The sequence below is a fragment of the Balaenoptera musculus genome, chromosome 15, assembly GCF_009873245.2.
Source record: "Balaenoptera musculus isolate JJ_BM4_2016_0621 chromosome 15, mBalMus1.pri.v3, whole genome shotgun sequence".
NCBI lineage: Eukaryota > Metazoa > Chordata > Mammalia > Artiodactyla > Balaenopteridae > Balaenoptera > Balaenoptera musculus.
Genome location: NC_045799.1, coordinates 88,066,493 through 88,093,101, shown reverse-complemented (window position 1 = coordinate 88,093,101; position 26,609 = coordinate 88,066,493). Strand labels below are relative to the sequence as shown.

General features: G+C 47.5%; 1 protein-coding gene across 13 annotated transcripts in view; it reads left to right on the top strand.

The window, feature by feature from the left end:
* The first annotated feature begins 489 nt into the window (after positions 1–489).
* Positions 490–26,609, top strand: part of SUN1 (Sad1 and UNC84 domain containing 1) — a 53,400-nt gene continuing 27,280 nt past the window's right edge. For 2 of the 13 annotated variants that reach the window (XM_036824961.1, XM_036824958.1), the window contains exons 1-6: positions 1,023–1,117; positions 16,249–16,345; positions 22,844–22,993; positions 24,364–24,548; positions 25,481–25,507; positions 25,611–25,796. In XM_036824961.1, the coding sequence (XP_036680856.1) occupies positions 16,269–16,345; positions 22,844–22,993; positions 24,364–24,548; positions 25,481–25,507; positions 25,611–25,796 (625 nt within the window). In that variant the 5' untranslated portion in view covers positions 1,023–1,117; positions 16,249–16,268. The other 11 variants (XM_036824962.1, XM_036824965.1, XM_036824960.1 and 8 more) reach the window with 11 other exon arrangements.

Below are 26,609 nucleotides of genomic sequence, written 5' to 3'. Positions count from 1 at the left end.
TGCTCCTGATGAACACCTACCCTGCTTATGAAACACCTACCGGCATCTGTAAAATTTATACCAGGGATGAGACTTCCTACAAGCTCAGCTAAAGACACAGCCCCTGTGCTGTGAGTTAATAAGCTAAGAGAAGAAAAAGGCCATCCTTTTTCTTCATAAACCCTACAAGGACAGCCAGCTAACATTGCATTAGTCCATTGCCATTACTGTAATAAATATGTTCTCATTAAAATGGCCCTTGCAACTGGTTTTTCCTTTGCAGCGCTGGAAGTCTTTTCCTGAGCGGGCAATGTGGTAGGCTCTTCCCGCCCTCACCTGCCCTCTAACCCGCTGGAGCCCCGTTTCCTCTTTTGTAAAGTAGGATCATAATAGCTTCTTTATCTACCTGGCAAGTCCTTTGTGAAACTCCAAGAGATAGTAAAGGGCAGGGCTCAGCCACTGCAAAACCCCACCCAAAAGTGGCCTGTTGTTATCTGTGTGGTCCGTGGGTGGAGGAGCGTGCAAGTCAGGAAGGCGCAGGTGTCCTCGGCAGGCCCCGGGGCAGCAGCCGGAGGGCCCAGCTCCGCCACCTCCCGCCTCGGAGGAGCGCACTTGCGGCCCGGCGCGCACACCTGGGGACGCGGGCGGAGCTCGGAGACCGCACAGGTACTGGGTGTTGGGGGCGGGGGCTCGAGAACAGCCACGGAGCGCAGGGACGGGTGTTGCAGGGGTGGCGGCCACGGCGCGGGACGGCCTGGCTGTTGCCGGCCCAGACCGGGGTCCTCCTGAGACCGGCGTCCTCCTCTGGACACAGACCCTCCCTGAGACTGGGGCCCCTCCGCCCCTCCTCCCGGCTCTCTCGCCCCGCCCCTTCGCGCCGCGCCCCGCCTCGGAGCCCCGCCCATTTCCCCGCCCCACGGCTCGGCAGCAGTTCTCGATTGGCTGGACGCCTAGGTAGGCCGCCTCCGCATTGGCCGAGGAGCTCCGAGTGGCGCGCCCGTGATTGGTGGACGTCCGCGTTTCTCCCAGGCGCGGCGCGCGATTGGCTGGCAGAGGCACAGTCTGCGGGGCCTGGGCGGTGCAGACGAGGCCTCAGGCGGCGGTTGCTGGGGGGAGCGACAGCGGCGGCGCGAGGCAGGTGAGCGGCAGCCAGGGGCCGGGGCGGGGGTCCCGGCGGAGTGGGGCCGGGGCCCGGGCGTCCCTCGTGGCGGGCGCGGGCGGGTCGCGGCCCCCGCTAGGGCCGCCAACGGCCGCGGCGTTTCAGCCCCGCTGCCCCCGCGCCCCCTCTCAGCCCGGCGTCGCCGCCCCGGCGCCTCAGTCCCCTCCCCCTCAGCCCGCTCCTCCTCAGTCCGCTGCCCCCAGGCGCCCTCTGCCTCACCCGGTCCTTCTTCAGCGCCCCCGCGCCCCCTCCCCAACCCGGGCGCGCCCCCGTCAGCTCCCCTCCCCCCACCACGGCGCCCCCTCCCCGGCCCGCCGACCCCTGCCTGCCGGCACCCGGCGCGGCCCCGGGACGTCGCACCCCACGCCGGCTGCCCGGCTCGCGTGCCCGGGCTCGGCGCTCTGCCCGGGGGTCGCGCGTGCCCGCCGCTGCCCACGGAGGCCGCTGACGTCGGGCGGGCCCAGCTCGGTGCCGGTCCTGTGCCAGGTCCTCCGTGCACGACCCGTTCCCTCGCTCCGCCCTCCCAGCTCGGAAACGTGAGCGGTTCGGGTCTATTTTCGTCCATTTCGCTGGACTCCTCAGAGTTCCTTTAAGTCTGGAAACGCGGGACGGTTGGGTAGTTCTGGGGAATTTTCTCAGCTTATTTGGTTTGACAGTTTTCTCTTCTTTTTTCTTAATCTTTTTTCTGTGTGTTTTGGAAATGCTACTGTATTGGGGCACTGGACCTCTTGGACCGGTTTTCTATTTTTTCATCTTTCTCTCCCATTTTCCAGCTTTGTCTTCTTGTTCGACTTTTAGATTCTTCAGTTTTCTAACTCATGTGTTGAGCGTTTTATTTGGGCCATCAGAGTTTAAATTTCCCAGAGGTTTTTGGTGGTTATTGTTTTTCCTCTAAAATTTAGTAACACGTTCTTGTTTCTAAATGCCGTGGCGTCGCAGTCTCCGTCCGTGGCCTAAGTGTTCGCTGGCTTGAGTCCGCCTGTCCTGAAACGTCAGGTGATCTTGGTTGAACTCGCTTAGCCGAGAGCGGGACCCTGCCCAGCCCTTGGGAAGTTCTCTGCACCTGCGCTGGTCCTGTCACTGTTGGCTAGGAAGGCGGGTGGGGTTACCTCGAGGGACGCTCCGTGTCATTGTCTTCAGGGCCTTTTACTGGACTTGTTAGATTCCCAAAGACGGGCTTTCCAGCCTCCTGCCTCGTTTTAGAAGTCGGGTAGAAGGGTGGGGCTGTGGCCTCCACAGATGAGCAAGGAAGTGCTCACTTATCCCCCTTACAGGAATGCATTCCAGAACTCAGCTGTGCCTCTTACCCTCTGGTCTAGAGAGCCCTTGGCTTTATGCCCCAGTCTCTTTTCGGCGGAGGCAGGAAGGGGATCCATGCAGCGTAGCTAACTGCTTTTTTTTAAATTGTGGTAAAAATACACAACATAAAACTTACCTTTTTAACCTGTACTGTTCCTTGGCATTAAGTGTGTTCACAGTGCTGTGCGACCATCCCCACTGTCTAGTTGCACAACTTCTTTTATCACCCTGGATGGAGACCCTGTGCCCATTAGCAGTCGCTCCCCCTTATCCGCTGCTCCTAGCCTCTGGCAACAGCTAGTCTTTCTTCTGTCTCTGTGAATGTGCCTGTTGTGGATTTTTTATGTAAATGGATTCATACAGTATGTGGCCTTTTGTGTTGATTCTTTCACTTAGCATAATGTTTTTAAGGTTTATCCGTGTTGTAGTGTGTGTCAGAACTTCATTTTTCTTTACAACCGAATAATATTCCACTGTATGAATATATCCCAATTTGCTTATCCATTCATCTGTTAGTGGACATTTGAGTTGTTTCCACTTCTTGCCTATTATGAGTAATGCTGCTATGAACATTTGTATACAAGTTTTTGTTTGAGCACCTGTTTTCATTCTTGCGGTATATCTTGATAACTAGGAGTGGAATTGCTGGGTCACATGGTAATTCTATGTTTAACTTACAGAGGAACCACCAAACTGTTTTCTACAGTAGCTGCACCATTTTACATTCCCACAAACAGTGTGAGAAGGTCCCGATTTCTCCATATCCTCTCCAACACTTATTTTCCATTTCGTTTTATTATGGCCATCCTAGTGGTTGTGAGGTGGTGTCTCATTTTGATTTTGATTTGCATTTCCTTAATGACTGATGATGTTGAGCAACTTTTTATGTACTTGTTGGCCATTTATATAGCTTTGGAGAAATGTCCATTCCAGTCCATCGTCCATTTTTTAATTGGGTTGTTTGTCTTTTCGTTGAGTTGTAAGAGTTCTTTATGTCTCCTAATACTACACCCTTATCAGATACATGATTTGTGTGTACTTTCTTTCATTATTTGGGCTGGCTCTTCGCTCTGTTGATAGTGTCCTTTGATGCACAAAAGTTTTAATTTTGATGAAGGCAAATTTATCTATTTTCTCTCTTGTTGCTCATGCTTTTGGTGTCATATCTAAGAAACTGTTGCCAAATCCAAGGTTGTGAAGGTAAATCTCTATGTTCTTTTTTTTTTTTAATATTTAAATATTTATTTATTTTTGGTTGCGTTGGGTCTTTCTTTGTTGCTGCACGCGGGCTTTCTCTAGTGGCGAGCGGGGGCTACTCTTTGTTGCGGTGCACAGGCTTCTCGTTGCGGAGCACGGGCTCCAGGCACGTGGGCTTCAGTAGTTGTCGCACGCGGGCTCAGTAGTTGTGGCTCACGGGCTCTAGAGCAGAGGCTCAGTAGCTGTGGCACACGGGCTTAGTTGCTCCGCAGCATGTGGGATCTTCCCAGACCAGGGCTCGAACCCGTGTCCCCTGCATTGGCAGGCAGATTCTCAACCACTGCGCCAGCAGGGAAGCCCCCTGGCAGGCAGATTCTTAACCACTGCACCACCAGGGAAGTCCGAGGAATTGTTTTCTTAATTTCTTTTTTAGGTTGTTCATTGCTAGTAAATAGAAATACAGCTTATTTTTGTGTGTTTATCTTGTATCCTACAACTTTAACTTTGTTTAATTTGTTTATTAGTTCTAATAGTTTTTTGTGAATTCTTTAGGATTTTTTGTATATGAGATCATGTCATCTGTGAATAGAGGTAGTTTTACTTCTTCCTTTCCCAGTTTGGTTTTTCTTTTTTTTTTTGGCTGCATTGGGTCTTCGTTGCTGCACGTGGGCTTTCTCTAGTTGTGGTGAGCGGGGGCTACTCTTCGTTGCAGTGCGTGGGCTTCTCATTGTGGTGGCTTCTCTTGTTGCAGAGCGCAGGCTTCAGTAGTTGTGCCACATGGGCTCTAGAGCGCAGGCTCAGTAGTTGCGGCACACTGGCTTTGTTGCTCCGCGGCATGTGGGATCTTCCCGGACCAGGGCTCGAACCCATGTCCCCTGCATTGGCAGGAGGATTCTTAACCACTGTGCCACCAGGGAAGTCCTTCCTTTCTACTTGGGATGCCATCTATTTCTTTTTCTTGCCTAATTGCTCTGGCAATTCCAGTACTGTCTTGAATAGCAGTGGTGAAAGCGATGTCCTTGTTTTGTTTCTGATATTAGGGGAGAGCTTTCAGCTTTTCACCATTGACTGTGGTGTTAGCTGTGGGTTTTAGTAAATGCCCTTGCCTGATTGAGGAAGTTCTCTTCTATTTCTAGTTTGTTGAATGTTTTTGTCATGAAAGAGTTGGATTTTAACAGGTGCTTTTCCTGTACCAGTTGAGATGATCACGTGGTTTTGCCTAACTGCTTCTTAAACAGACTTTCATCATTTGACTTGTCCTGTATTTTGATTCCACTCTACATCCTTACTCCCAAATGTTCACAGATGTCACTATCTTAAGCCTTTGGGGTTCTGTGGTGAAAATTGGGTTATTTCTAAGTGTTCCTCATTGCAGGCTTATCAGCTTTTTCTGGCCTAAGTCAGTTTTCATTCATCCATTTGCTTTCTAGTTTTTGAGTTTCTTGCTTTTGTTTTTTCTCCCTTTCAATAAATGCCAGGCACTTTTGGTAGAGGTGGTGATAGGATGAAACCATCCTTCAGCATTGTAGCACCTGCCCTTACCTCAATATTTCAAGGTGAGGTGAGAGCCCAGGGAATTGCAGGGCATTTCTTAGGGCCCACTGCTGATTCAGGCTAAGTGTCCTGAGCACATCCCAAATTTGAGCACCCACACTGGGGTTTGCAGGGCAGTGGGAAAAAGACAGTGATGCCAGCCAAGCACAAGTGGTGTTGCTGTGACTATTTTGGTGGGTAGTTGTGCTCAGTGCCACCTGCAGGAAGGTTGCAGTATTATTTTGTTGATTGAAAACACCTTCATTTTCTTCCTCCTCTTCTTCCTAAATTTGGAACTCATTGCTATTTTGGACAGCTTAGCCCACTCGATTTCCAGTTAGAAGAGACTAGGCCTGCTGCATTTGAAACTGTTTACTTCCTTTGGGCCAAAATAAACTTAGGATTGATAGAGGAAAAGTACAGACCATGATGTTGCTGTTTATAACATGCTATTTATTATAATCACATGCTGTAATTGACTCTACTTCGTTAAGTGACTTGTGTGGTTCATTAGTCAGTTTTGTAGTTTGAATTATATCTGTAATAGTGCTTGTTAGTTGGGTGCTTTGTTTTTCATTTAGTCGCATAGGGGCATTCAGTGAATGGTCACTGGCTGCGAATTTTAGTTGAGGAACTAAGAACCATGTGACAGACGGTTTTAGACATTTGTGCAGAATAAAACTGCAGGTGCCAGACTTCAGTAGTGTGAGAGTGATCAAGTGTAGATCAGTGATTCCCATTGGGGCATGAGGGGCTCCCCAGGGGCATGTATGGCTTGAAAACAAAGCAGTGCTGCCTAGTTGCTTTGGTCTTAAGTCATTCTACTTGCTTATTTGATCTTTATGTAACATTATTGGAAGATGGGAGCTATATGTAGAATATGAAAAACATCAATTTAAAGGTTTCTTTACTTGCTATTTATGCTGCAAAGCTTTTTAGTACTGGAGAGTGCTCACTTTTAGCCCGGTACTTCACACGTGGGAGGACAGAGCATTAAAGGGTGATCTCAGAAATGGTGTGGATTAACTGTTTACATTTATAGTAGAAATAAAATCCTGTAATTGTTGTTTCTAATTGTTCCCAATTATAGTTGGAAATGAAACAGAATGGACGCCACTGTTCTGATTAGATGAGGAAATGTAAGAAGTGCTTCAAATTCATTAGGAGTAAGGAGGCCAAATACGTGGGACCCTCACTGATCGTCATGAATTCATCTAGCACTTGGGGCATGGTTTTTCCAGGACGTTGTCAGACGTGCAGCGACAGAGGGATGAGGGGAACCCAAGAACATTTTCAGGTTGAAGGCAAAGCAACATGATAGCAATAAGTTCTCCCATTTCTCTGGGCACTTACGAGATGTTCATTGGTTCTGCAAGTCAGGGTTAGCGCCTACCCTCAGAGAGTTCATGGTCTAGTTGGAGAGAAAGACTGTTTAATAAACAAATATTACAATTTCTGTTAAGTGGTAAATGCCAGGGAGCACTAAAATTGGCACCTAACTTGGATATGTGGGTTGGGGGCATCCAGGAGAGCTTCCTGGAGGTGGTATCTCAGGTATAGCCTAAGGATGAGTAGAAGTTAGCTGGGAGTGATTGGGGTGGAAAGAGAACAAGGGATTGGGGAATCAGGAATCAGGAGGGCATCCCAGACAAGGAGAGAGCACAGGAACAGTATGTAAATGGGGTGGGGGGAGAGGGTTACCTGAGGCCAGGTTCTCAGTGAAGCTGCGATATGGGTGGTGGGAGATGGAGAAGTGGGGCATTGGACAGAGGGTTTACTTGCAGGTGCTGGGAAGCCGTGGTGGGATCTGAAGGGAGGGAGATGGTCAGGTCTCTTTTTAGGTGGACTGTTCTGGCAGTTTTCTGGCTTGAGGAGGCAAGACTGGAGACAGGTAAATTAAGGGCACTCCCTCACAGGAAGCCAGCCGGAGATGGTGCAGCAGGGGACCAGCTGGAGGGAGGGTGCTGCTGTTCTGAAGAGGGGGGAGCAGTTGGACGCATTGAATTTAGTTACTTGTTGGTGACTTGCAGAAATGCTCCACGAGAAGTAAAATCAGATGCCTACCTCAGTGTATACAAAGGAGTTACAAATGGATGAGATGAATTAAAAATGGTGGGAAATGTGACAGTCAAATCAGTAAGAGTAGTAGAATCCATGACACACTATTCATGTGTTCTTGGATTAGGAAGGCCTTTCTTTTTCTTTTTCTTTTTTTTTGAATTTTGCATTGTTTTGATTCTTTTTTTTTAACAGAAACTTTAAATCAACATATTATCAAGGGAATTTATTATTTTTTAAAATTTATTTTATTTTATTTTTTATTTTTGGCTGCATTAGGTCTTCGTTGTTGCACACAGGGTTTCTCTACTTGCAGAGAGCGGGGGCTACTCTTTGTTGCGGTGCACGGGCTTCTCATTGTGGTGGCTTCTCTTGTTGCAGAGTACGGGCTCTAGGCGCGTGGGCTTCAGTAGTTGTGGCATGCAGGCTCTAGAGTGCAGGCTTAGTAGTTGTGGTGCATGGGCTTAGTTGCTCCGCGGCATGTGGGATCTTCCCGGACCAGGGATCAAGTCCCCTGTATTGGCAGGCGGATTCTTAACCACTGGGCCACCAGGGAAGTCCCTAGGAAGGCCTTTCTAAGCAGGACAGGGAAGGACTGACTGTGCAGCCCAAGTCACCATAAGTTTGTTCAGTAACAGACGGGGGACATCCCAGGCGTGTGTGACGTAACTACGGTTGATGTCCTATAAAACAGTGAGAAAAAGACAAACCTCCAGTAGGTTGAGATATAGGGCTGGCCTTCGCCTGTCAGAGTGGCCCTGCAGAGTTGACCACTTCCAGTGTTGGGAGGAGCACTGTCAGGTTAGGGGGTCCCAGAACCTCCACCTAGCATTGCTTCGAGAAGGCACTCGCTGTCATTCGCTGTCGCTGAGCTCTTTCCAGTGGAAGAGCCGTGCATAGCTCTTCTAACTGTACCAGTTGTAAGAAAATTTAGAGCACTCTAGGTTCGAAGCAATACATAAAATCGTGTGGTTCATGTTTTCTGTATTCTAAGAAGAAAGACCCTTTACAGTAACATGCATAAAGTAAATTGGCTTTTGCTCAAACACTGAAACAAATCTCACTGTAAGAGGAAGTGCAGCTTTTATTTAAAAGATCGGGAGCACATATCATTGGGAGATGTAAGCGTGTGATAACGCATCTTCACGTAGAAGGAATTATTTTCCCTAAAACTCAGCTATTAGGTAAACAAACCCATCTAGCCTGCATCTTTTCCTGTTTCATTTCCAAAAAAAGGAAAGAAACGTTGGATCTTGGCTAGAAACTGTCAGTACATAGTTGCTGCAGAAAACAACTAACTCCTGTTGAGTGTTTTCACCCTTGTGCCAGGCAGCGCTGAGCGGGTTAGGTGTGGTAACCGGTTGAATCCTGCAGCAACATTGAGAGTCAGGTGCCACGTAGAGTGAGTAATGGTACCAAGGGTTCTTACAGCTGAGTAAGAACCCTGCGGGTCCGGCTGCCCCACACCGCTTCACAGTGAAGGCCATTTTTGTTTTTTATTTTTTTAAAATAATAGTTACTGGGTTAATTGTTTATTATAAGACCAAAACCTACTCTTTTTTTTTTAACTTTTTATTTTATATTGGAGTATAGTTTATTAACAGTGTTGTGTTAGTTTCAGGTGTACAGCAAAGTGATTCAGTTATTCATATGCATGTATCTATTCTTTTTCAAATTCTTTTCCCAGTTAGCAAAACCTACTCTTTTTAAAAAATGTTGAATAGTACCCGAGGGAGTAAGTGAAAAGTAGATGTCCCATTCTCTGTAATTTTACCATTAAGTTTAGTGTAGTATTTTTCCTGAAGTTTTAAAAATATATTCAAGTATATATATAACATGTGCAGCATTCTGTAAAGGTTTTTCAAATATTTTTAGGTTATAGTCATTTGTTTCTCATTTGCAGTTTTAAATAACGAGTTCATTTTTAAGGACTCTCACTTAGTATAAATCATAGTTTTTCATAAACTAACAATGTTTTGCTTCCTTAAAATGAAAACAGGTATGTGAGGCTTATTCCTGTTTGTTATGTTGTGGAAGTAATTACACTGAACATGATATTTGGAAAACAATCATTTCTAACCCATTTTATGATTTTTTTAATCTGTAGGAAAAATAGCTTAATGTTTTTAGTCTCTGCGTTATGCAGTTTTAACAGGATTAAGTCTGAGCAGAGTAATTATGTTAAGGTTTAGTACTCTGGGCTTCCCTGGTGGTCCAGTGGTTAAGACTCCATGTTTCCACTGAAGGGGGCATGAGTTCAATCACTGCTCAGGGAACTAAGATCCCGCATGCCACATAGCAAAGCCAAAAAAAAAAAAAAAGATTTAGTATTGATACTAAATTTTAAAGGGCACCTCTGAATTTTAGTTTTCAAATTCTTCCCTACAAGGCATGTAACAGTGGAACACCTGATTGCGCAGGTGCGCGTTGAAAACCAAGCCCTGGGTGATGAAGAGTTGGCAGGGGTGGAGCTGGACTGCGTTTGCGGGTGCAAGGCCCTGAGGGGCCCCCATGGGCCTGTGCTGTCAGCTCAGGGGGCCCTCGGGGATGGCCCTGTGGCAGATGGCGGTGTCTGGAGCTGCGCCCAGAGTGGGGAGGAGGGTGCTGCCTGGAGCTGTCGCCTTGGACTGCTGTGCTTTCTGTGGACGGGTTGCAGTGCTGGTGGTGGATTTGGATGGGGGCTAACAAGGTTGGTCTGTGCAGGTTGCTCCTGAGGGTTTCTGCCGTGTCAGCTGGGCTCGCTTCTGGTCTCAGCCTACTTGGTCAGCGACCCCATCAGTTCATAGAAAGCTTGATTTGTAACATGCTTGTCTTTATAAACACAGTGCTTTCAGAGCAAATTCTGCTTGCGTTATACATGGTTTAATAAAAAATAATTATTTACTAGGTGACGATGCTTGTGGTTTATAATGATGAGAAGAAATGCTGCTCACCATTTTTAAAGTTTGTCTTTTTCTAGTTTTATTTTAGAACTGATAGCGTTTCCTAAGAAAATATTTTGTGCTAGTTTATTTCAGGACCGTTAACAGTTTTATTTTCTTTCTTTGGTTTTGCCATTTGCTGCAAGCTCTGTTTTCAACCTTGTGTGACTTGTAATTTTTGATATTTTTCAGGAATGTTTTCTAGATTGTTACTAGATTAGTACAGATGTTCTAAATAGTAGAGATTCAAATTATATGTGGTGGTTGAACTAAAATCCATTTTTGACCAAAGCATTCAAGAACAAAAATTGAGCTTTATATTTCATTTCTACCATATGATGCAAATGTTACATACAGTGTGCACTAGGCAAGGTAAAGGGTATTAAAGGAGAAACAAGTGTAACTTACGAAGCATCTTAACTCAAATTTTAAAACCCTGCTAGGATCTTCATGTTCGTAAAGACACTTATTTAATTTCTTAGGTTTGAAACCAAAGTCTGCACCCTAGACAGAGGACCTCTTCTTTTGGCTGTGCTTGCCGGCTCATGTGTGCTTAGCCACTAGTGAAAGCGAGATAGGAGGGAGACACCGGGGTGATTTATGATGATAGCGCTTCCTTTTCCACTGGAAGGTGTCGCTCGTGGCCCACCATCTCCTTAGGGGAGCCTTTTCCCTCTTGGGACTGGCGGCCGCAAATCGAAAGCTGTTAAAGAGCACTGTTTTCCGGGGATACGGGGAGGCTCCCCTGAGTGCCCTCTCCCTCCCCCCATGTTAATCCGCTGGGCCTGGAAGGGGGGGGGGTGCCTGTGCAGTCCCTCCCTCCCATGTCCAGGACACTCACGGGGCACGTGGCCTGTGCAGAGGTCATCCCAGTCGTAACACTTTCGGGAGAAGGGAGTGGCCAGGAAGAGTCTAGAGAAATGAGGACAGTGAAGCCTGCACAGGGCACCTCTCTGTAAACAAACGTGTTTACAAAATGTTGACTTTGTATTCATTCCAAGATTTTCTGATGCCGTTGAAAACGTTTTCAATCCATTTTTTCACTTGCTCTTTCAATACTGCTCAGATTATAAATGCAAATCAGATCTCCCTCGAGTCACAGGCTGAGGCCGCCTTTAGGCCATGCTACAAGTAGGAAGGCTCTAATGTTACACGCGGGCTTGAAGTAGCAGTGATGTAAGGGGAGACTGGGAACGGCATTGTGAACATGCCAAGCGCTGTTAGCAGGAGAACTGGTATCACAGTTGCACTTTTGCTGCTAGGGGTCCTGATGAGCTGAGAGAGACCGGAGCTGGTGTTCTAGCCTGCCGGCCCCAGGAGCAATCTGAGCTGCCGCTGGACGTCGTCTTTTATTTAGGTTGGGGGTGAGTGAGTCTTCCATCTCGGGGATTGTTAACTCAGAAGGAAAAAAAATCCTTTTTTAAAAAAAAATTTAAAACAGGCTATATAAGTTTATTCCACAAACTAATTAAAGCTAACTTTTTGAGTGTTTGTCATGTGTCAGGCACTGCTTTACAGACATTCTCTCTTTTTACTTAATTTAATTCTCTCTTTTTTACTTTATTTTATTCTATAATTTTATCTAATGCTCACATTTTATGAAAGGAACTAAAGATTAATTTTAAAGTGTTCTGAATCCATATCATGATCTGTCCAGGGAGAAAGAATGAGGCAGCAGGGTTGATGGAGGACAAGCCGGGTATGGAAAGAAGCAGCAAAATACATTCTAATAAGATACATGATCACACTCTGTAATGCGGTCCACAGTAAACGCAGGAGAGAGCGCTGGTCATCACTCCCTAACTCATTACTGAGTCAAGCTTGGTGTGGCCTCTGCTGCTGCTTTTGGAGGGTCTGCTTGGAGAGGTGGTCTTCTGGGCTGTGGAGGAGGTACTGGCTAGAACAGCATTTACCTGGGCCACGGGTCTGATTAAGCAGGGACAGGATTCTGCGTATAGTTGTATAGTTTTTTTTTTTTTTTTTTTTTTAGTTAATTTATCTATTTAATTTTGGCTGTGTTGGGTCTTCGTTTCTGTGCGAGAGCTCTCTCTAGTTGCGGCAAGCGGGGGCCACTCTTCATCGCGGTGCGCGGGCCTCTCATTGTCGCAGCCTCTCCTGTTGCGGAGCACAAGCTCCAGACGCGCAGGCTCAGCAGTTGCGGCTCACGGGCCTAGCCGCTCCGCGGCATGCGGGATCTTCCCAGACCAGGGCTTGAACCCGTGTCCCCTGCATTAGCAGGCAGACTCTCAACCACTGCGCCACCAGGGAAGCCCTAGTTGTATAGTTTTATACGTACATGTGTTTCACTGGAGAACAGAACATAAAATTCACATGGTTACAGGAGCGAAGTCAGAACGAGTAGGAAAAAGTAAGGGCATCCAATCGCATGCTCCCTTTCCTTCCCCTGTCGTAGCCGCTGAGCTCTGGCTGTGACGGGCCACGGCCTCCCTGCCCTGTCTCCTGTCTGCCTTTCCTCCAGAGCCGCATGGCCTGCTCTTCCTAGAGTTGTGTGTGTCCACACTGGTGCTCTCTTGATGGTGTTATCTTTGGGCATTTTATTACGTTTGAAGCTCCTCTCATAAAACATTTAGGCAAAAGTCTACCACTGTGCCTGCCACTCAGCTCGTGTCTCTGTGTTGTCACCCGCAGGACTTTTACGTGGTCACTCTGCTGTAATCCTGTCTTGCTTGTGATAGGCTTGTGATGGCCAGTAGCTGCATTTGGTTCTTTGATAGAATTTTATTTCAGAGACAAGAAATTAAATTTCTTTTAAAATTGTGATATAAGGCCTACATTAAACCCAACTAGGTTGGTGTCACACAGCTTTATCTGTCTCATCGATTGGAAGAACCAGGTTGAACAGTGTGGTGCACTGTGCCTCTGACAGCTTTTGAAAACACCGTTTGTTATGCATTAGAAATTAACGTCTCTTTTAGGTAGATGAAAACGTGAGAACATATTGATGTAACTTTTAAAAGTAAAAAGGCTGTAATAGATAAACAACAGGGACCTTTGTATAGCACAGGGAACTATCAATATATTCAATATCTTGTAATAACCTATGACAGAAAAGAATGAAAAAGAATATATATATGTGTATATATATGTTTGTATGTATGTATATATAACTGAATCACTTTGCCGTACACCTGAAATCTTGTAAATCAACTATACTTCAATTTAAAAAAATTAAAAAGCATTAGCACTTCCCTCATGGTGCAGTGGTTAAGAATCCACCTGCCAATGCAGGGGACATGGGTTTGAGCCCTGGTTTGGGAAGATCCCACATGCCACGGAGCAACTAAGCTTGTGAGCCACAACTACTGAGCCTGCGTGTCACAACTACTGAAGCCTGCATGCTAGAGCCTGTGCTTTGCAACAAGAGAAGCCACCACAGTAGAAGCATGCACACTGCAACGAAGAGTAGCCATCACTTACCGCAACTAGAGGAAGCCCGTGTGCAGCAACAGAGACCCAATGCAGCCAAAAATAAGTTTGAAAAAAAAAAAAAAAGTATGAGGTAAAGATGTCCAAAAAAAAGAAAGCATTAAAAAAATAAATTGCATGGGACTTCCCTGGTGGCACAGTGGTTAAGAATCTGCCTGCCAATGCAGAGGACACGGGTTCAAGCCCTGGTCCGGGAAGATCCCACATGCCTTGGAGGAACTAAGCCTGTGCGCCACAACTACTGAGCCTGCGCTCTAGAGCCCGCGAGCCACAACTACTGAGCCCGTGTGTCTAGAGCCCGTGCTCCGCGACAAGAGAAGCCACTGCAGTGAGAAACGCGTGCACTGCAACAAAGAGTAGCCCCCTCTCACCACAACTAGAGAAAGCCTGCACATAGCAAGGAAGACCCAACAGAGCCAATAAGTAAATACATACATACATGCAAATAAAATAAAAAGGCTGTTAGTTCTTGCATATGTCCTCCTCACCAGGCTCTAACTGCTCCTTCTGTGCTGAGTCATGGGCTGGACCTCCTTGGGCTGGACCTCCTTAGATCCCAGTAGCCAGTAGCGCTGCTGCCACCCTGCTTCACAGATGGAGCTTCCTGTGTGCGAGGAGCTGGCCTCAGGGCAGTCACTCAGCTAGTGGGCGGAGCTGGGATCAGAGCCCAAATCTGTAGGAGTCAGTCCCTGTTCTTAGCTGGACGCTCTGGTGTCTCCATGTCATAGCCACGATGTTTAGATTAAATGCTGCTTTCCGGCACCTGCCATTCACTTGTTTATAACACTGTAAACCAGTTTCTGTAAACCGGTCCAAATACTCAGTTCACTAAGGACGTCTTGAATTCTTTTTTTTTTTTTAATAAATTTATTTATTTGTTTGTTTATTTTTGGCTGCGTTGGGTCTTCATTGCTGTGCATGGGCTTCCTCTAGTTGCGGTGAGTGGGAGCTACTCTTTGTTGCGGTGCGCAGGTTTCTCATTGTGGTGGCTTCTCCTGTTGCGGAGCACGGGCTCTAGGTGCGCGGGGTTCAGTAGTTATGGCTCGTGGGCTCTAGAGCGCAGGCTCAGTAGTTGTGGCGCATGGGCTTAGTTGCCCCACGCCATGTGGGATCTTCCCGGCCCAGGGATTGAACCCGTGTCCCCTGCATTGGCGGCAGATTCTTAACCACTGCACCACCAGGGAAGCCCCCATCTTGAATTCTTGAATACGAGTTGTAGAGAAGTTGGTAGAAATTAGCAGCAGTTAGAACAACTTTAACCTGGGGTTGGTAAGGTGGGTTGTAGTAAAACATGAAAGTGAAAGATCACTTTGGGAGTCAAGTTAGTAAGTAAAAATCAGTTATCTTCTCTAGAGGATGAGAGCAGTTATGGGGTGTTATTATTGTTATGGTTGCTTAGTAAGTCATTACTAGCCACAGCACAGTGGGAAGCCATTACTACACCGCTGCTGGGTGTGGCTCTGTCCTGCGGGGGAGCTGGGAGGAGGCCTGAGCCATGAGGCTGCCCCTTGTGTGCTCTTCCTCAGTCTCTGTGCCCTTGAACCTGGGCTCCAGTGCTGGTGGAGGAGACAGAGGGGAGCTCGAGGCCAGTGAACAGGTACTGAACAAATGCATGGACTCAGTACTCGAAGGTAAGTTTATTTGCAGCAAGAGGTTTACATGTCTATTAATAGAATGAATTGTACTTGTTGAGTGTGTGTTCTACCTGGGCTGGCGGGCCAGGTCCTGGAGAGGAACTGAGCAATGTTGAAATTAGTAGGCACAGTAAAGTTTTTATATATAAACAATGTTCCTTATTTCTATGGGTGCTTAATTTTTAAAAGAATATTTGGACTGTTTCAAAGAATATGGAGTGAATTTAAGTATTTTTGGCTTAGTTTATAGAAATCAGTCATTTATACCTGAATATTTTTTGTCCAAGTTTATCTTCCTTGATCTTTCAACAGCAGATTATGATTCACATTACTCCTACGAGGGTGTGGGGGTTTTTTTGAAGTGTGTGTGTGTGTATTTTTAGCCAGAGGAAAGTTTGAGTCATTCCAAAGAAATCTAGATGACAACATGAAAAACAATATGCCCAAAACTTTTTAATTTGAAAATAATGTGTTTTCCTTTGGGGAAAAATAAAAGTATTAACAGTGCCTTAAGCTTACCTCTTACTCACCCTGCAGTTTTCTGATTCTGAGCTACTTGTAAAAATTTTGCTGTCTAGGAAAGTATGGGAGTGCTTCTTGACCACAGAACAAGAATCACTTCTGTTTTACTTAATAACAATGAAAATTTACTCCAGAAGAATGAGAACATTTTGACACCTTCAGGAATTTAAAAGTACATTTTGGAAAGGATTCTGAGATACTTTCTGTATTCTTTTAATCATTTTAAGTCAGTTGATCTAGGATTTCCCCTTGTTGCTTTTGTAGATATATAATCTTAGGGAACTAAGTATGACAACTGTGTTCTGGACTTGCAACCATGAGAAAACTTGTCTCCTTTGCTTAAAAAAAAAAATCAACCAAACCAACCCTGCTTTACTGGCCTTGTTTGATCAAAGTGTTGACGGTGCCTCTAGTCAGTCTGCATTGGGCCACCACAGGCAGGGCTCCTCTGTGTGTTCCGGCCTTTAACAGCCTGCATTGCTTTTCCCGCCTTCTGCAGTATGCTTTGAGACTGTGAACATGGACTTTTCTCGGCTCCACATGTACACTCCTCCCCAGTGTGTGCCCGAGAACACTGGCTACACGTATGCACTCAGGTGAGCTGCTCGCATGCGTGTTCCGTTGTCTTGCCTGCGCTGTTCTTGAATGCTGTTGGGTTAATGGGGGCTTTATGGTACTTGCACCCAACTGCTCTTTGTTGAAAGTGAAAATATCTATGAACTTTATGTTATGCTCTGGTTTTACAAAACTGCTAAACTGACATGGAAATTATGAGGTTGTTTTGAAAACCGAACGTTTCTGATGACTCAGTGATTAGTCACTGCAAATGAATGACTGTTTTAGCCTCCACCCAGGTGGCTGTGGTCTCGAGAACACATCTGTGTGGTTATGGTGGGGTTTTGTGATTTATATTAATGGCTGAATATTTTAAAATTAACAGAACTAACCTGGAAAGTGACTTGCCTTTGAGAGGAGCCATCATAAGTAGAATTTTGATGAAGCCCACGGTTTCAAGACCACAACTCCTGTCAAATGCCCTAGGTTTTCTGTTTTTATTTGTATTCTGATTTGATGCTGAACCTTGAAGTTTGAGTCTTAGAAGCTGTTGACTTGCTCTTTGCCTTTCTAGTTTACCAAGTATTGATAGAAAGGATGATTGAGATGAAGCTTAAGTATTATAAAATTATGGGCTACTGCCAAAGGGAAAACATTCCTGGATTGGTGAAGATTTGATTGGCAGATAGAAAAACCTTTGCATCCTGGCAAGATGTTTAAAGCACACAAGGAAAATGCTAGTGTCAGTTTTATCAATGGCTTATCTTCTAAAGGGTAAAAATGTAATTGAAACTTAAAGAAAATTGGAAGGTATTTTAAGAAAACTACTTCTTAACAGCATTAGTCAAATCTCATATTTAATGATTGAGTTTTTAGTCACAATTTTAGATCATGTCACACTTTCTGTGGTAACACACTTTGTTTTTGTTAAAAGTCCTGTACTATTTTAGAACAAAATGAGTGGGCCAACTCAAGTAAAAGTCCTCCTTATTCTGTATTGTGGAGCATAAAAAATAATAATTCCTGGTAATTCATTTTTAGCTTTTATAACCCATTTTATTTTTTTTTATATTTATTTATTATAACCCATTTTAAATACAGTTTTCAAAAGTTGCCTATGTCTGGGTCTCTACAGAGAGCCCAGCCCTCCTCCAGTGAGGCGTGCGGAGGGAGCGGAGGTGGATGAGAACTGAAGTGGGAAAGGCAGGCGGACTGAGCTGTGCTGGGACGTGGGCCTGTGTTTGAGGGCGGGGGGGAGGGCAGCGAAGGGTTTCAGCCAGGAGGGGTGGAACCAGGGTTATGCAGATATGGAGAGTGGGGCGGTGCTGTTCAGAGGCTGGCAGGAGTTCAGGTGAGACTCCGTGGGGGCCCAGACCGCGTTAGTGCTGGGCAGGGCGTGGGGAGAGAGGGGTTCGGGAGGGAACACTGGGGGCCTTGTACTTGACTGGAGGAAGGGGATGAAGGAGCAGCCAAGGGTGACAGTCACGGTTTGGCGTGGGCACAGGAGGAGGACCACCAGTTAGCGGGAGGGTGTGTGAGACTCAGGCTCAGGAGCCATGTGGGTGGCAGTTCTCGTCTGGCCATCAGCAGGTCACGATGGGAGCCCGAGGGTGCCCTGGGGGCCGAGGGCCCACAGAGACACAGGAAGCTGTGATGGGCAGGCGCCGCAGCATGAGGAGCAGAACTCTTGCTGAGGGTCCCAGCCACTCGACACCCAGTCTGGAGGGGGCACACCCAGCTGTGGACCGGCCTCAAGTGGCCGTGCTGAAGCCGGCTCTGTCCTTGCCTGCCCTTCTTTCTCCTGCCTGTGTGTCTTCTACGTCCCCACTCTTCAGTGAAGCCTCTATTTACCGTCCAGCTCCAGCGGAAACTCATGGTCCCTGGAGGCTGGGTTTCCCTGCAGCCTTTCCCTGCAGCCCTTGGCCACCTGGCCTGGCCCGGAATTGTCCTCCTCATATCCTTGTCCTTCCAGACCCTCCCCTTCCGCCTGCTGAACTCCCCAGTCTGACCGTCTGTCTCATTACCACCTGGGTGGCCCCTGGCTGACCACTCCATGTCTAGCACTGCTGGCCTGCAGCCTCAGCACTTTCAGTAAACACGTAAAGGCTCCTGCAACATCCTGGTCATGCCATTTCTTTAAGATGTTTTTCTATTATGGAAAATGCCAAACAGTGTGAAAGTTTGGAGAATAGTGATGATAAGCCCCTTCGCCTCTCACTTAGTTTCAACAGTTACCAGTACTTGGTCTCCCCTCCCCAGTGGGTTGTTTTGAAGCAAATCTCTAAAAGATAACGATATTTTTAGAACAACTAGTCAGAATACCAGGTGTTGAGAACCCAAGGTAGAAGGAGGGGAGAGGAGAGAGTCTGGGGCAGGTGACTGTCACACATGTTGCTAGGCAGTCGGGACCTGCTGGGCTGGGAGACAGGGAGGGCGTTGACCTCACTGGTAGGAGTCCCTCCGGGGGCTTGCAGTGTCTGGAGCCGTACAGGGAGGGCAGTCGAGCTTTTCCAGGTGAGAGTGTTGCCAGGCCCTGGGACAGAAGGCCAACAGGGCAGGGGACACAGCTGGGGGTAGCTGTGACAACAGTCAGAGTTGGGGTCCCTGTGAGGCAGGAGAACCATTGTGGTGAAAGGTCATCAATGATGGGTGGTGAGGTTTGAGGCTGGGACTTCAGAGGGGCAGTGCTGGGGTTAGGTACTCAGGTAGAGCAGTACTCTGAACGGTAGGACTTTGGGCAGAGCCTTAGAATTGTCACCGGGTGTGACTTGCTTTGCCCACATGCCCTCTCCCAGTTACCGGCTGCACCTTTGACAGTATAGCCAAATTCAGCGCTGGTGGCGCACTGCCCACTCCACGGCTCATTGCTGCCTGGTGTCCATCCGGCTTTCAGCTGAGGTAGATTTTTTCCAGCCTTTTAATTAAAAGTGCATCTTGGGAATTCCCTGGCAGTCCAGTGGTTAGGACTCAATCCCTGGTTGGGGAACTAAGATGCTGCAAGCCTCGTGGTGCAGCCAAAAACAAATAAATAAAAGTGCATCTAAATACCAGACATTTTAAAAAGAACAATGCATAGTTGATGAGAGAACTAAACTAAAATCTTATACTCTTAAGGATTAGATCTATACTTTATATTTGGGGTCTTTGTCTATATTATCTTCTTTTATATCCTAGTTTGGTCACTTAATTCTCTCTAATCCTGGATTAGACACCTCAGTTTAAAATTTTGTGCCCCACCCCAGCTTTATAGAAAAATTAATAAAGGAGCTTCCCTGGTGGCGCAGTGGTTGAGAATCTGCCTGCCAATGCAGGGGACACGGGTTCGAGCCCTGGTCTGGGAAGATCCCACATGCCGCGGAGCACCTAAGCCCGTGCGCCACAACTACTGAGCCTGCATTCTAGAGCCCGCGAGCCACAACTACTGAGCCTGTGTGCCACAACTACTGAAGCCCGCGTGCCTAGAGCCCGTGCTCTAGGAGAAGCTCGCGTACCGCGAGCAGCAACGAAGACCCAACGCAGCCAAAAATAAAATAAATAAATTTATTTTAAAAATAAGTAAATAAAGTAACCTTTAACATGGCATGTGATGAGGTTGCACTGCCTCGGGGCGGTGCTGGTGTCCTGTGTCTCCATCAGACACTCGAATCTTTCTGCTGGGCCCTGGGTGCACCTGTCTGTGGGAACCTGTTACAGATGATGGTTGGGATCCCAGCCTAGGGCAGGAGAACACAGGAGCTGGTGGAGCACTCACGGAGTTGTGGGGTGGGCGCCCAACGCCTCAGGAAAGCCCCTCGGATGCAGACAGAGGCGCTTGTCGACATTCAGGTCTGAAGTCAGCACAGAACTGTTGGTCCCCGCCTCCCTCTCTCCCTCCCTCTATCCCTCCCCCCCCCCACCCCGCCACTGTGAACACTGCTGCCGGGTCTGTTGAGCTGAGCACTGTCCAGCTCAGAGTGGAAGTACCCCTGTGCCTCCCTCCTTTCAGCTGCAGAGGTAACTCTTGTTCCCGGTTTGGAGGTCTTTTCTGTGCTCTTACACATCTGTGTTGGTAATATGTGCTTTTATTTATTATTGAATATTTAATTTATTTGATTTTGGCATTGCTGCACAGCTTGCTGGATCTTAGTTCCCCGACCAGGGGTTGAACCCTGTGCTTTTGTGTTATATATATTTTTAAAAACATGAATAGGATGATAATAGAGTATTTCTTTTTTCATTTAACAGTATATCTTGGAGGTCTTTCTGTGACAGTATATATAGATCTTTTATGTTTTCTAACGGCCTCACTGCATTACGTAAGGTACATGTATCCTAGTTTATTTCATCATCCCCTTATTAATGGACATTTCCCAGTCGTTTGCTCTTTTTTTTGGCCATGCTGCGCGGCTTGCAGGATCTCAGTCCCCCAACCAGGGATTGAACCCGGGGTCATGGCAGTGAAAGTACGGAATCCTAACCACTAGGCCACCGGGGAACTCCCTCATTTGCTCTTACAAACAGCCGCTATACTGGCTTCTTCCCAGGGCCCTCTCTAATCAAAGTAACAGGTATTTGGAACACCCTTCTGCCGGCAGGGGCGTTGTGTTAGAGGTCCTGTGTTGGAAAGCCAGGACCCTGTCCAGACTGGCAGCGTTGTCGTGTCCCCTGAGTTGCAGCCTCTGGGGCATGTGTGGGTGGGAGACGGGTGCGGGTGCCATCGTCAGCTTCTTGCCTTCTGCACGTTTGCGTATTTGTCCAGGTTGCTCCTCGAGGCACACACCTGGTCTGGGGCCTGACAGAGGCCGGTGGACTTGAACTGCACTGTCCTCTCTTGATGTTCAAGTTCATAAATGGCCGTCCTCTAAAGCCAGGACTTAGGTTAAGAGGAAGATGGTGGAGGGGTATTGATCCATTTTTACGTGGTAGATTCTGACTTGAAATAACAATGTTCTTAAACGAGAATTGTAATTATGTAAAATACTAAAAATAATCTTGGAAGAAAAGTAAGCATATTTTATACTAAAATTAGGTAGAGCTTAGCGTCCTTGCTGCTCAGTGTGGGTTAGTGCAGCCTCTCTCTTGCCCCCACTCCAGCCTCTCAAGTTGAGGAGGACCTTTTCCTGAAGTTATGTGTGACGCCTCAAATGGATATGACAACTTGAAGCAATTTGTAATAACTTTCTGAGGGTTTGATTTAACAGTTTTTAGTGTCATATCTGATAAGTTTATGATGAATTTGATTCTGAAAATATTTTTATAATATAAAATAAAACGCAGAAATGTTCTTAAGCCCATTTACTTTACTCAGATACCCCTGGTTACCGTGGATTTCCAGATCCTTAGCCCGGTGGTCTGCTGTCCTGAGCGGGGGCTGTTCTCCCACTGCCTACTGGACGTGCCCCCAGCGTCTCTACCTCTTCCTGTGGATAAACTACTTGAGGGGTTTGGAGCTCCCTTCTCCGCCACAGCAGGGCCTGCCCAGGGCCTCCAGGGTGCAGGCCGTCCTCTAGCGCGCACGCGCACGAAGGCCCTTTGGTTGAAGCCAGGCCCAAGGTTCTCTTGCAGCCCCACCTTCTGTGCCTTGGGCTGCAGTTCTTCTCTTGGCCTGCTTTGTTCCCTGTGGCAGCCGTGGCCTCTCCCTCCCTCTCTCACCTTCCTCCTTCCTGTCGGGTTGTGAGCTCACCTCCTGGAGGTGTGGAGTCCTCACTGTGTGGTGGCCCCGGCTGCTGGACTGTCTGTAGGATCCCCGCCCCCAAGGAGGCACAGAACAGGTTCTCGACTCACGTTTCTGGATTTGGAAAACTTGCTGACAGCACAGAAGGATCTGTGTTTTTTGTTTGTTTGTTTTTTGTTTTTTGTTTTAAATCAGGATCTGTGTTTTGGTTTAAGATAATTACGTGGAAGGGTAACGGAGTGGCTTCTCTGTGTACTAGTTTGTCTCTGGGTTTATGATGAATTAAATGCGAAGTGCGCTGGTGGCTCAGTCACTGGCTTTTCCTTTTCTCCTTACGTTGATTCATTCAGTGACCTACTGGGATCTCGGATTAAATGTCACGTAGTGGTCACTGTCTCATTAACTGCTTTATCAGGCAGTGTCTACTAGTAAATGGTTATGATTTTCTAACAACGTTGACCTCCTTCCCTGTAGGTGGGGAGTCTCGTGAATTTAGCACGTCCTGACGCACTTCCCAGGGCCGGGTGTAGCCTTGAACACCAGGCAGCTGGGGGATTCATTTCACATGTGCTGTGATCAGAGCAAATGTAGGGGCATCAGTTGTTGAACAAGTTGGGTGCCAGCTTGCTTTTGCTCTGTCGGAAAGGCTTCACATAGTGATGGCTGTTTTTTTCGTTTTTTAAAAAAATATTTTATTTATTTATTTATTTTGGCTGTGCCGGGTCTTAGTTGCGGCATGCGGGATCTTTGTTGCAGCATGCAGACTTTTAGTTGTGGCATGTGCTGTTTTTAAAAATTCACACTAGGTTGCACGTTCTGTTTGTTATTTGTTTGTTTTAAAAGTGGTGTGGTAAGCGGTGTTTATGACGAGGTTTTTTCCTTCTAGTTCAAGTTATTCTTCTGATGCTCTGGATTTCGAGACTGAGCACAAATTGGATCCTGTATTTGATTCTCCAAGAATGTCCCGCCGCAGTTTGCGCCTGGTCACCACAGCCCGTGCCGCTGAGGATGGCCCCACTGGGGACAGAGCAGCCAAGTGAGCGAAAACAGTTAAAACCAAACACATGAGGTTTCGGTCTGTAAGACTTCACTCTCTCGAATTAACGGATATGTGTGTACACACACAACTGCACACATGGTCGTAGCTGTACTGTGAATGAGGCTGAAACCAGGGCTGGGGTGTGCGGGTTGTTTGGCGCTGGAGTAAAGAGGGGCGAGGACACCCCTCCCGTCCGGGGCAAGTGTTCCCAGCTCATCTGCGTAGCGGGCCCCACCAGCGGTTAAGGGAGGAGCCCTACCCATCATCATGTGGCCCTGCAGGTGTCTGTGTTGTTAGTGCTTTAAGTCTGTTTATAAAATCTGTGTGAACTGAAAGATACACGTGTGAAGTTTAGATGTTTACCTGTATTTATGATTGTCCTGTTCACTTGATTTCTGAACTCTCCACGTGCCCATCACTTATTTGTGCCCAAGAAGGAGCAAAAGTGTGCAGGATCTTTGTACCATTTAGAGATAAAGAATAAAAGTAACAGCTTTCCTTTAACATCACTCATGTAAGAGTGACGAGTTTCCTGCGTGAGTGGTCGACTCTTGGGAGTGGGACGGTGGCTATTGAGAGGTGACGGGACACTGGCCTGACAGCAAGGCTGGGCGCTGGTGTCTGTGGCGGCACCTCCCCATCTGTGGTTCACACTCACACACTGCTCGCCCCGCAGCCACCTGGGGTTCATTTGCAGTGAGGTTCTTGGATATCCTGGTTTGGGGTGTTCATGCAGGTACTGCTGTGGGAACCACGGCTGTAACAGGCTGGTTCTCTGTCCCCGGGCGACACTGGGACCAGGTTTCCTGGTGCACCTGCTCATGGGGGCCTTCCTGTCTCTGCTCCCTGCCTTTTGCTCACTTCTCGCTCCCTCAGTGGGGAGGGTCTTCAAGGGCTTTGTCTCCATCCTTGTGGTGGATCCAGTACAGAAAGGATTTTGGTGACAGCCTCTCCTCGCTGTACTTGACGCAGTTCCGCCTTTACTAGTGACTGAGAAACAGTGCGGATGGATGCAGTTACTTGTTTTAAATGGTGGAGGGGACACTAAATTTATAAATCATATAATTTCAAAATATAGGTCATTTTTATTCTTAGGTTATTTTTAGTTTGAACCACTTTTGGGTCATGAGGCCCCAAATAATCTGAGAACTACTTTGTGTGTACAATTTTAGGAGGAGTTCTTGAGCCCAGCTTAACAATTCCTTTTTTAGATTAACATGTCTCATTACAGCAGAAAGGGCATAAGAGCACGTTGCCTTAACAGTAGTATATTCATTGTCAGGCAGAGATTTTGTGTTGGTAAAATGTAATCATTTGTATTTACTAGAAAAAGTCTGTAGACTTGTTCCTTTCTCCTTCCTTTTTAGACTAGCAAAACAGCGCAGCAGTGCACACAAGCCGGCATTTAGTATCAACCACACCTCAAGGAAGGTCCTGTCCTTGGCTGTCAGCCAGAGCGGCTCCAGTGCCATGCGGGCTGCGGCTTGTCTGCGGCCTCCTGTGCTGGACGAGTCTCTGATCCGCGAGCAGACCAAAGTGGACCACTTCTGGGGTGAGTCACCTCTAGTGGTTTCTCCGCTTCTTCTGGGAAGAAGGGGCGTCATGGCCGGGTTGTCCCTTTTCCCCTTACTGGGGGGAAGGAGCCCCAGGAAGTCTGGAGGCCTTCCTCTGGACTGAGATCGGAAATGCAGGGAAACTGCTTCCAGCTGCCGATCGTGTGTCGTGATATGGAAGATGGAGTGGAGTGGTCAGGGCAGTCTGATTAACTCTGTGTGTCTAAATGCATGACTTTTGTGGGATGTTTAAGCAAAGTCATTGGTAAACTCACCAGCATGATTTCAAGTTCCAGACAGCAATTTTTGTCTCATTGGAAAGCATCTAGTATAGACGAATTGACACTAGGAAATGATGTGGCTTGTGACCTGGGTTGACTAAGGCAGCAGCGTGACCCCAGTCCTCCCTGTGGAGTACTCGATGACCACAGGGGCCGTGGCTTCGAGGGGCCGCAAAGCTGCTTGTGTCCACTTGATGTTCCGGTTGGCCCTTCTGAGAAGATTCAAAGATTAGATTCGTTCCAGAAATCTTATGTGCTGATTTGGGAAGCCCTGGAGTTCGTATTCTGTTTTGCTCACTAGCAGAGTAGCTCCCGGGCAGCAGAGGAGGCGAGTGTGCTGGTGCTGAGGTTCCTGCCTGTTCTTCTGTGCACAGCATGGGTGTGTGTGTGTAGACAGTGTGGGAGTGCGTGAGAACAGAGTGTGTGGGGAGGTATTTTCTCCAGAGATGTGCTTTCACCTGGAATTGAAAGCAAGCATCTGCATATACCTGGAGAAATTTCTGTTAATTCTAGGCGTTGTAGGAAGTCAATCTTGACCAGTGCCATGATGCTGATTTATTAACCATCGTAACCTTTACTTTTGAGTTTGTGTATTTTGTTCTCTTTTGATAATCTGAGCTCAACAGCAAAAATATATGTGTGTTTTTTAGGTCTTGACGATGATGGAGAGCTTAAAGGTAATTCTGTCCTTTTCTTCCCCACATTTTTCAAGATGGAGGTTTTAGTTAGGTGTTTGCAGATTGTAATAAGCGGGTTCCGTCTCCTTTTTGCAAACTTCAGGTGGGAGTAAAGCTGCCATTCAGGGAAACGGCGATGTGGCCGCAGGGGCCGTAGAAGCAGCGGGGAGCAACGGCTACACCTGCAGCGACTGCAGCCTCCTTTCCGAGCGCAAAGGCGTGCTCACCGCGTACTCCGCTGCCTGTGGCCCGGCCTCAAGGATTTACTCGAGGGATAGGAGTCAAAAACGTAAGTCTTGCTCTTTTAAAAGTTAGAAAAAGAGTTCGCGTCCAAATATTAGATATTTCCTTTTCTTTTTATCAACCATGTCTTATAAGCCTCAGTGTCTGCACTGTTTCTACTGTAGACTCGAACTCAAAGTTATCCTTTAAAAGTTTAAGAGATGCACCAAAAATTACCTCTGTTCCCTCCTCTCTCAACTTACATTTGATGTGGTTGGTCTTTTTGTACCTGGGAGTGTTTGGAATTCCATAAATTTGAACTTGGCGTAAGCAGGAGAAACCTTGTCCTGAACTGGACCTGTGGGCTCTGCGGTCACCTGCAGACGCTCCTTCTTTTCCTGGGAGCGCAGACTCCAGGCGCCCAGGGAGTCAGGGTGGGAGGCAGTGATGCTCGAGGCAGGGACGTGTTCTCTCTGGTCTCTGTTGTGGGTGAGAGTCCGTGACCGCAGGGGCAGCTCACCGGGAGTGTGCGGGTTCTGGGGGGCACATGGCACACCAGCCTTGTTTGGGAGGGTGGCAGGCATGGTGAAAGGTCTCGCGGGGCAACCTTGGCCCCACTGACCGGCAGAGGAGGCCCTTGGGACCCCGGTGCGCCTGCTTGACCACAGAGGGCCGGGGCCTGGCCATGTTCCCGGCTCTGATCAACACCTGGGCCAGACTGAGTCGGCCTCGCTGCTGGGCCCCTGGGGAGAGCACAGCTACAGAGGCCCTTCCGGGGGCCACCGTGTGACCAAGGTGCCCCTCCAGGCTCGGGGCTCCGCGGCTGCTGTGATCACTGTTCGCCTTAAGGGAACACATAGGGAGGCTGGGAGCCCTCGAC